The following is a 10,501-nucleotide window of genomic DNA, read 5'->3' on the forward strand; positions in this document are numbered from 1 at the left end:
AATTCACACCTTTGAAATCGCTCCAAATTTCAAAGCACTTAGGTTCATAAAAAATAGTAATTGAAAAGAGCTCAACCGAGTTTGAACCGGTGACATCTTGATCTACAGTCAAATGCTCTACCACTGAGCTATGAACCCTTGCATCCTTACATATTTATTAAAATTCACACCTTTGAAATCGCTCGAAATTTCAAAGACAAATGTTCTACCAATAATGTTCATACCTGATAGAAAAATAGTAATAGAAAAAGTTTAGTTCGAACTGATGACCTCTTGATCTAGAAAAGTCAAATGCTCTACCACTAAGCTATGGATAGTGTATACATGTGAGAATGTTTACAGAAGTGGCTAATTATGGTCATTATTATAAATTTTGGGTAGATAATAATTTAGAGTAATTTAAAGACTTATTTACCTAATAGCTAATTAGGGTCATAAAGTATCGTAGTCATGTATGTTATCTTTTGTAAAATAGACTTGGAAAATAGAGTAAAAGAAGCCATGTGCTTTCCTTTAGACAATGACCTTTTATAGTTTAGGTTGCGAATTTCAAATAACTGTTCTTACCTAAAAATATTTGATCGGACCAAATTTAGATTTCATGTTTATAATTATTCAAGGTAGACATGATCTTGCTTGTGGAGTGATTCGAATCTCAAACAAGTGTTCTTGCCTTGAAATATTCGATCAACAAGGTAATCTGAATTTCAAGATAATCTGAATTCTGAATCTTACTCCCCTGGTAGCAATTTAATATTATTTGGTATCAAAGTCCTTGTGCTGATTTCATATCATAGAGACTGCGCGTGTTTAATTAGTGAGTCTTAGCGACTTTACCTTTCCTTCATTTCATGGCGAGAGCAGGTTGGTGCGTGCTGGTTGGGGGACAGATTGGGAATGGCTCATTCAGGGGCATTCTTCGGTAGTGAACAATCAATTCATAACGGATACAAACAAGTGAAATCTGATTGCGCATCTCTATTCATGATTTCATCGATCTCAACTCGTGTTTTCCACCACTAAATGTCTAGGCGTCAACCCCCTATAAGTCCTATTAAAATTTGGGTGCCCACTTGACAGTTCTACCCGATAAAGCCAATGATTAAAGAATTAGGGGCACAATACCTCGAGGCAAAAAGAAATCACTATATGAGGTGTGCTCACTCACTCACAAGGATGAGTCTTCTTATTTGGGTCGTGATGGCACTGGAGAATGAGGCGAGCGTGTTGAGGTCATGATGCAGAACCAAGGTTGGATCAACCACCATAATATCACAACAAAAGATATCGAGCACCCTAATTTTGGTTTAGGTCATGACGTAAAACCGAGCTGAGGTCATGTCACTCATACAATCTTGGTAGGGGTATTTTGGTCATTATGCACCCATAATTTTGGTTTAGATCCTAAACATACTTCAATTACTCTGAAACCATGCCTAGTCACTTATATTCTTGAAAATAGGCCTCATATAAAATCTTAAGTTAATCGGAGTTTAACCATCTCCTCAGAGTTATGTCGAAAAAAGTTTATCATCATAGCACGTTCTAAACGTGCTTAAATTTATATTTTACAAGCTATAAATTCAGATTTATCCCTATAAATTTTCTGGAGAGCTGCAACATTTTCAAAAGCTTGATGCCTCAAGACAGACAGTATAAAAAATGAAGCAAATGGGAAACATTTTAGCAGCTAAAGCTTTAGAGGGTAAGAGATATCTAACCAGGGGAGCTTGGCGGAGCTTGTTTTAGGGACTCCAAAAATGGGGGCGGGGTGGTTTTCTGATGGATGTCAACTTGGAAGACTTGAGCGAATTGGTGTATTAGAGCTTCAAAAGTGATATCAATCAATTGGGAATCCTTGTCAAAATGTATGCTGTTCTTGGCTTCTCTCAGCAGCAGCAGCAGCTCCTTGATGTTTCCGACCTGCCGGTTTCTTATTCCACATGGAACTATCAAATTAAATGGACTTAGATCAGTGGTGACGTTCAGTGCTAATCCATGAAATGTTATCCATTTAGATACCCTAATTCCAATTGCTGCCAGTTTCTGGTTTCCTGCATGGGTAAAACAGAGGACAGTCATTCAGCTTTCGAGATTTCGTGCAAACGAAAACAAAAAACATTCGACTTTTGAAAACTATGCATATTTTCTCGTCATTTCTCTACAATAAGTTTCATCGTTCTTCAGAAAAAAATTTTGAATTCTCAACCAAATTTCAAAAAGAGATCTAGATCGAACTCAATAGCGCCACTGCCAAGCAGTAGGTTCATAGGAGTAGTACTATCGAGCTAGCCCTAAGCCGGATAAACAAGAAAACTCATAGGTGGAAGTAGTATTCATAGGCTTGATTTTTAAAAATCAAATGGTTATCCAACCTAGCCTATTTTTTTGAGTTTTCGAACTTGACTTGGACAAATTCGTGTGTGAAAATAGTGTTTATAATCTCAATTTTTTAAAACCAAATGGTTATGCATAGAACCCTCAAGAAATTGGCAATGTTTTGTAGAAAAGAAAAACAAAAATTTCCTATTAAGGATACTGAATATTAGCTCAAGAACAACAATGTTTGCCATTGCCAAGTAAACAACACAAGCAAGATAATCTAGAATCAAAACAGAAAAGGTGTGTATTTGCAATATGCAACATACAAATTTCAGCCAAAATCTACAAGGAATACCTGCCCAGACGCCCGTTAAACCATCGACCCGATTAGCATTCATCGAGAACGTCGAGGAAAGAACACGTATAATGACCTCCTCAAGTGCCCTGAGGTACCAATGAAGATCCATCTTGTGATTTCGTAGATTGATAATAGGGTACATAACTATCTACAGCACAGGACAAATCCTATCAATGTCATGTAAACGACCCTCAGAAACAAAAACAACCAAACCAGTAACGTTGAGTTTTAAATCCTGAATTACCAAAACATTGGGAAAACAAGCATCACATTGCAATGTGAAGAACACAGCTTAAAATTCATACGGGAAAAAGATGCATATACTCTTAAGTTTAATGTGAAATGATTCAAATAAAAATTACCCAGTAAATGCAATACATCCTTAACCAAGTTCATATCAAATCCTTAGGTCAATGATTAGAAACCACTATCAATTACCTGGCCAGGGCCATGATATGTAACTTCCCCTCCACGCTCGGTGCGGTAAATGGAAAAGGGAGAATCCTTGGGATCAAAATTAAGAAACTCTTCAGTACTGTTAGTGCCCAATGTGTACACAGGAGGATGCTGCAAGACAATTAGCGAATCTGGGCAATCCTCGTTCGCATCGATCAATGCTATTTTTTCTTTCACGATGTTCTTTTGCCAAGACCATGCATCGTGATATGGAATTAGATCTCTGTGCAAATCGAAACATTCGCACCTGCAAAATCCCAATCCATACATATAGGTAGATACCACAGAATGCGCACATAACCTGTTTGTGAAAATGCGCGAAAGAGAAACTTACGTTCTTTGCTGCGCATTCGGCGTTAAGCGTGATTTTGAAGCTTTTGGATGAAGAACTCGATCGAATTTAGCGATTACCTTTCGAGGATGAGACCGTGGTGATTCCGGCCGACGGTGGGTGCGTCGGCAGCTTGGAAGAAAGCTGGCAGAGGGCGTAGACAGAATCATTTCCATGTTAAATCAATAGAAAGATCAGTAAAATCAAGACTCATTGCATTAGGGCATGATCTCGAACCAGAAGATGGAAAGAAAACAAAATTTGAACTGAAGAAGGAGAACTAAATTGAACAGCTTTAGACTGCAACTGGAGCGGAGTTTGCAAGGAATTTAGATTGCCGATATTTATAGGTGGTCGATATCGGTTGGTTTTTTAAAAAAACCGGACCGAACCAATTGTTTTTGGTGGCTAAGGGTGTATGTAGGGAGATGCTCACCTAACCCATGGGAACCGCCTCAAACCGGGAGGGGAGGGAGTGAGAAATATTTTTAACCGGTTACATAAATGTGGCTCCCACGCTTAATATAAATATATTTTTAATACATATTTTATATATATATATATATATATATATATATATATATAGAGGCTTTTTTGTAGTATTAAAAAAATAAATTAATTAATTTTTAAACTTTAATACTAATATTTAAATTAAATATTATGGGCCTTTTTAATTTAAATTTTAAAAAATTAGGTTAGTAAAAGATATTATATATATATATATATATTTTACAATTTTTTAATAAAGATTACATTGAAAAATGAAAATTTTAAAATAACTATTTATTTAAAGAAAAAATAAACGGGTAAAAATTACGTGAAACTTAATCCCACAAAAATAAATAAAAAATTATACAATATAATTTTTATTAAAAAATTGTAAACATAATGTTTTATCATATAATTTCTAAAAAATAAAAAATTAATATTTTACCTACAAAAAAAATTAATCGGGAAAGTTTAGATGTTACAATTTATAAATAATAATATTTTTAACAAACTCAGAAAAAAAAAACCATTTTAGCATTAAAATGTGCAGCCCACCGTGGTCCACGACATCCCTAATCATACAATTTCATAGTCATTCAAATTAATTAGCCATTAAATGCCACTATACTATGTTTACCACATTTAATTAGTCATTGTATATTTGGAATCAACTAATTAACCATTGTCACTAAAAGAACCCAATATTATTTTATATTAATTAGGTTAATGTTGGATAATAAAATGCGTATTAATTAACATTTTAATCAACGTTAATATCGTAAATTTAAACATAATACGATTAAAAAAATTAAAATTAAAATACGATACACAACTATTTGAAAGGCTAAAAGACGAAGGGGAGAAGGGCTTTGATATGGTTGGGGAAGTCCTCAAATTTGGAGGCATACCATCTCTTAGTGGCAGAGCTCCTCCCAGCCAAATAGAAAGCAGTACCAAAGGCAAAGCTGAGCGAGAAGAATGTCTGAGAGATGAGAGCAAATCCGAAGTACTCGATGATTTCAAACAGATAGTGAGGGCAGATCACAGTGTTGAAGAGACCTCCTTGGGGAATTTTGTAGCCAGTTTCTCCTTGTTTTCTGGTTTTGGACAAGAGGAAGTGATGGTAGAAGTTCCCAATGATGCCTATCAGAAACAAAGCAATTCCAATGTTTTTCAGATCAATGGATGGCTCAGGAAGCGCTTTTGATAGGTGTTGAGTGTAGATCATGAGTGCTGTAGAGGAGAAGTAGCTGGAGGAGATTGTAATTGCTGTGTCAAATACCATTTTGCTGCTGTATTTGTGAACAAACAGTACCTATACAATTTTTCAGACAGATAGAGAGAGTTAAGCCTTTGGGACTTCCATGAATTATGTGTAGTGCCAATTTGAAAATATTTTATGAGCTGAAGGAGTAAAGTTCATACGACTTTGAAACAAAAACTAGTAAGGCAATTAAACAAAAAGACAGAGAGAAAAACGAATGTCAAATGAAAAGAAAATTACAAAAAAATCAAGTCAAAACAATGTTCCTGGTTCACAAGATGTATAGTGAAATGGTAAGAAGCAGGGAAAATTTCTAGGTCAATTTCACAAGGCTATGATCTCCACTAATTACTCTGCGCGGGAATTTTCATTTGGTTTTCAAAAACTAGAGAAGATTGCGAAGAACAAATTCAAAAAACGGATCAAACTAGTTTGAACAATCGATTCTTCACGAGTAGATGAATAGTTAATCAAATGAATCGAGAAGAAAGCGCGTTCGAGCATAGTTTTTCCGGATTAGATCAAACTAGAGCATGAATAACTAATTCTTCACGAGAAAACGAACAGCCAATCAGTAAGTCACGAATTAATGCAAGAACAGAAAGTTCAATCTGCAATCCACACTCTCTATTTCCATGATCAGATCGACATTCAGAACACAATCAGGAGCACAGAGAGATAATCAGAAACAGAGACATTACCTCAAGGTCTCTCTTCAAGAAATGCAAGGTGAGAGCGGACTTCAGCAGAAGCGTCCTCCGATCCTCATTCGGAAAGAACCACAACGACACAACGCCGGCCAATAACGCCGGAGTATAAGCCAATAGCATCCCTAACCAGGACGGAAGCTTGAACTGCTCCAACGATTTCGGAGCACTATTCGCATTCCAGAACTTCGAATACTGCAAATGCCTTCCCCTCGCTTCGGAAAGTCCTAACATCGCCACCACCACCGGAATCACCACCGTCACCACGTTCAAGAACAGTGAAGGCGGCGGCGCGAAAACAAACTCCGATAATGCATCCATTGACGTTGTAAACCAGAATGATAAAACTTCTCTGAGTAAATATTTCTCTAGAAATCTGTATTGAGCTTCGAACCACATGCTTGAGGGTTTTATAGAATTGGCTAACCGACCTTTGGGATATCTAAAGGAGACGACATGGGTATTTTCGTAATTTCATTTCAAGGTCATATCATAGTACGCGTCGCAGTGGGGAACCGCCCATGCCGCTTTATTAAATGTAAATCCATTTCTTATTTTTCAACGCTAAAATTCTATTTTGTTTTTTTTATAATTCTAAAAAAGTAATTTTTCGAATTATTTATTGTAAAACTAAAATAAATTTTTGATAAATTTAAATATAATATTATGTTTAAAATTATGGTTAAAAAGTAATGAAAATTAAATTAAATTAAATTTAAAAAAATCCAAAAAATATTTATTTTTAAAGTACCAAAATTTACGTAAAACGTGATTTTGGACAATAGGATCAAGATCAAAGGGATAGAGGACAAATCGAGAACGGTGTAAAACTTGAAGCAAGCCTAGACCTAGTAGACCCCGAGGCTTGAGAGCCTACCTAGACATCGGTGGACCTGATATGGACACCCACGACCCAATTGGTCCTCAAAGGGGGACAAATCTAACTTTCTCGACTTTCTCCTAACCCTATTCGAAATCAGAGAAATTCTACTAAACGTAATTAAAATCTCGTACTCAAAATTCTTAGCTTTCTAGGGTTTTCTTTATTTTACGGGTCACATACACGTGTTATTTATTTATAAAATTTAAAGTGTGTGTATATAATTAAAAAAAAAAATTATAGATTAATTGTGAAAGAAAATTGGCCATGTACTCGAGGGTAATTTAGTCAAACAAGCAAAAGTTCAAATTGGCCTTTGTATTGGAAAACGGCGTAGTTTTATTTCACACGGCAAGAAAATCAAATAAACGTTGCAGCGGCGTGAAATCTCGAGCCTCCAACGTTTTCACACACAAATGACTGAAATTAGTGGTCACCATCTACGTAAGAGAACTTTGATACATATACCAATTGACAAAATTGCTTTATAACCGAGATATCACGTGACGTCCAAGTAAAGGAGAAATACATGAATGAACTGAGATCACACCCGAATAATTAAGAAATACTAAGAATTGAAAGTCGCTACTAGCTAACAAGGTTTGCTTTTCTTTTTAGTAGCTCGATCGTAGGAACTTAATAGTTAAACGTGTTTAGTTTTGCTTGGAGCAATTTTATCTTGGGTGATCTCGTAAGTGAAAACAAAATATACTGGAATGACTCGTGTTGGTTTGTGAGGTCGTGACCATCAGGTACCAAATCCAGATTTTGAATCCTAATATGATTCCTGGGCATGAGACGTTCTTGGTTTAAATCGTTTTAGGGTTTAGGGGACCATCAGGTACTAAATCCAGATTTTGAATCTTAATCTGATTCATGGGTATGGGACGTTCCTGGTTTAAATCATTTTAGGGTTTAGGGGACCATCAAGTACCAAATCCAGATTTTGATTCCTGGGCATAGGACGTTCCTGTTTAAATCGTTTTAGGGTTTAGGGTTTAGGGGACCATCAGGTACCAAATCCAGATTTTGAATCCTAATATGATTCCTGGGTATGAGACGTTCCTGGTTTAAAATCGTTTTAAGGTTTAGGGGACCACCATATACCAAATCCAGATTTTGAATCCTAATCTGATTTCTGGGCATGAGTCGTTCCTGGTTTAAATCGTTTTAGGGTTTAGGGGACCATCAGGTACCAAATCCAGATTTTGAATCCTAATCTGATTCCTGTGCATCGGACGTTCTTGGTTTAAATCGCTTTAGGGTTTAGGGTTCAAGGGACCATCATGTACCAAATCCAAATTTTGAATCCTAATATGATTCCTGAGCATGGGACGTTCCTAGGCATGTGAACGGTTTAAATTGTTTTAGGGTTTAGGGGACCATCAGTACCAAATCCAAATTTTGAATCCTAATATGATTCCTGAGCATGGGACGTTCCTAGGCATGTGAATGGTTTAAATTGTTTTAGGGTTTAGGGGACCATCAGTACCAAATCCAAATTTTGAATCCTAATATGATTCCTGAGCATGGGACGTTCCTAGGCATGTGAACGGTTTAAATTGTTTTAGGGTTTAGGGGACCATCAGTACCAAATCCAAATTTTGAATCCTAATCTGATTCCTGGGCGTGAATCATGTTTTAAATCGTTTTTTTTTTTTAATCTATTTAACGGTTAATTAATCTAACAAAATCGATGATGATTGGATTAACGATGTAGTTTTCTTGTCTCTCTTTTTAATCTCTCATCTTCATGTCTCTCTTTCCTCGCTCTTCTTTCCCATAGATCTGTGGTTGCCGCTCTGTCGTTGTTGTTGTCTGTCACTCTAGACACGTGTGCTGCCATCACCATTGCTTAACAGATAAGGTCTATTTTTCAATATAATTTTATTAAAAAATATAAAAATATATATTAATAAATTGTATTTTACAAACATCATCATAATTTTTAAATTTTTAAATTTAAATATTAGTCTTTCACACTTTAAAAAAATATATTCATTTTTTATTTACTAAATATAATTTTTTTTATTTTGTTTTAACTTTTTAAAAAAATTTCAATTTCATACCATATATATATATATTAAAAATATTTTCATGGGATTCTTACAATAATTTAATATTATAAAATATATTTATGAATTTAATAATACTAATTTTCTATTTGTTAAATTTTCTCATTAATTTATAATTTTAAATCAAATAAGTTATTTAAATTTGACTATCACTTTCTTAACGGTTTGCAAAAGTCGTTAAAAGTAGCTTTTGGGTTTTTTTAAATATTATTTTCTATAATTAATATTATCTCATCTTTTAATTTTTTAAATTAATTTGTTGCTGGAAATAATTTTTTTATTGATATTTTTATCCCATTATTTTAATTAACTTAAATTATATAAAATTTCAAACTAAATATTAATATATATAAAAAATATTATGTATATATGTACTAATATGTTAATAATGTCACGGACATATATTTTCAACCGTGCAGCGTCGTGATCTTGATACGCTCACGACAAGCTTTGAGGAGAACTCAAGTTTCATATTCATTTGTTGTCCGGTGGCTTCGTCGGACCTTAAGTCGTGTTTGTCTTAGCCTACCGAACATTGTTCATGCAGAATCCAAGCTTGTTCGGCCACACATACTTTAATGGTATATGTTTGTTCATTCATGTATTTTCATTTATTTAAACGTTTTAACATTAATTCAAAATAACTAAAGCTTTATTTTATTATTTATTTAACTGAGTAATATTTATTTAATGTAAATGGGAACTTCCATCATTGCTCATTTATTTAAATAATTATATTAATATTAATTTAATATGTGGAAATTAAAATAATATTAATGACAAAAATCTTAAGCTGAAAGTCAAGCAACCTCTCTCTATATATATATTACGGTCAAGCGATGCATGCTCGAGCTTCTGGCCTCGTTTCAAGAAGAAAGTTTTAGAAAATGGGGTAGAGAGATTTCGAAATAGAGTTTTGAAAGTAAAATTTGAGAAATTGAAAATGGTATTGGAATGTAAGCAAAAAAAAAAAAAAAAAAAAAAAAAAAAAAAAAAAAAAAAAAAANCGGCTTACTGCATATAACTATCGGGTAGGAAGAAGTTAACAACTAGTCATATCCCCTGTAGTACATTTTGGGGCATTTTAGCCCTTGCAGGTGTAGACACAATTTTGGTGAACGGACATACACCATCATACTGACTCAATATGAAATGGTAAAAACCTATCTAAGATGAAAGCATGTAAAAGGGGTTTGGAACAAGCATACAACCATAGACAACACGTCCTGGACAAGCAAGACTGAGATATTTGTTAGGCCGTCGTTAACAACATCCACAAGGAACAAGGAACAAGTAAAAGTATAGACAAAAAAAAAAAATAATAATAATTTATTTGTACAGAAAAACCCATTATTTTACCACGGTAAAAATCATACAAAAAAAAAAAATAATTAAAAATATCTCATAACAAATGATTCAAAAATTGGAAAAAGTCAACGGTAACCATTTTTTTTTTATTTCACCATAATTTACTTAATAAAAATAATATAATTTTATCTGAAATCAGAGATTCTAAATTACATTTTCTACGTAAATATCAGAAACGACCGCTTAGAGATAAAAAAAGGTAGACGTGTAGATATAGTAAACAAGTTAGCCTAAAAGGCACCACCGAGTAG

The 10,501-nt window shown here is 34.2% G+C and overlaps 2 protein-coding genes and 1 non-coding gene across 3 annotated transcripts; all 3 read right to left on the minus strand.

Moving 5' to 3' along the window:
- Positions 1–66: 66 nt before the first annotated feature.
- TRNAY-GUA lies at positions 67–138 on the minus strand. Its single transcript has one exon. It is a non-coding gene; the product is annotated as a tRNA-Tyr (tRNA).
- Positions 139–1,467: 1,329 nt separating this feature from the next.
- On the minus strand, positions 1,468–3,790 carry LOC111801787 (plastidial lipoyltransferase 2-like). Its single transcript, XM_023685943.1, has 4 exons — positions 3,471–3,790; positions 3,119–3,383; positions 2,678–2,828; positions 1,468–2,054 (listed from the first exon to the last, which is right to left on the minus strand). The coding sequence occupies exons 1-4, from the start codon at positions 3,641–3,643 to the stop codon at positions 1,717–1,719; spliced, it is 927 nt and encodes a 308-aa protein (XP_023541711.1). The 5' UTR covers positions 3,644–3,790; the 3' UTR covers positions 1,468–1,716.
- Positions 3,791–4,650: 860 nt separating this feature from the next.
- LOC111802180 (3-oxo-5-alpha-steroid 4-dehydrogenase 1-like) lies at positions 4,651–6,319 on the minus strand. The gene is made up of 2 exons (XM_023686447.1): positions 5,922–6,319; positions 4,651–5,271 (listed from the first exon to the last, which is right to left on the minus strand). The coding sequence occupies exons 1-2, from the start codon at positions 6,246–6,248 to the stop codon at positions 4,801–4,803; spliced, it is 798 nt and encodes a 265-aa protein (XP_023542215.1). The 5' UTR covers positions 6,249–6,319; the 3' UTR covers positions 4,651–4,800.
- Positions 6,320–10,501: the final 4,182 nt, after the last annotated feature.

Source organism: Cucurbita pepo, chromosome LG09 (assembly GCF_002806865.2).
Source record: "Cucurbita pepo subsp. pepo cultivar mu-cu-16 chromosome LG09, ASM280686v2, whole genome shotgun sequence".
Classification (NCBI taxonomy): domain Eukaryota; kingdom Viridiplantae; phylum Streptophyta; class Magnoliopsida; order Cucurbitales; family Cucurbitaceae; genus Cucurbita; species Cucurbita pepo.

Bases quoted from the DNA above. Each gene is read 5' to 3' on its own strand.
- LOC111802180 (XM_023686447.1), bottom strand. From the start codon at position 6,248: ATGGATGCATTATCGGAGTTTGTTTTCGCGCCGCCGCCTTCACTGTTC. The intron at 5,272-5,921 runs GTAATGTCTCTG...AAAATTGTATAG, and splicing joins TCTTGAAGAGAGACCTTGAG to GTACTGTTTGTTCACAAATA.
- LOC111801787 (XM_023685943.1), bottom strand. From the start codon at position 3,643: ATGGAAATGATTCTGTCTACGCCCTCTGCCAGCTTTCTTCCAAGCTGC. The intron at 3,384-3,470 runs GTAAGTTTCTCT...GGGATTTTGCAG, and splicing joins CCGAATGCGCAGCAAAGAAC to GTGCGAATGTTTCGATTTGC. The intron at 2,055-2,677 runs GTATTCCTTGTA...TTACCCATGCAG, and splicing joins TTTAACGGGCGTCTGGGCAG to GAAACCAGAAACTGGCAGCA.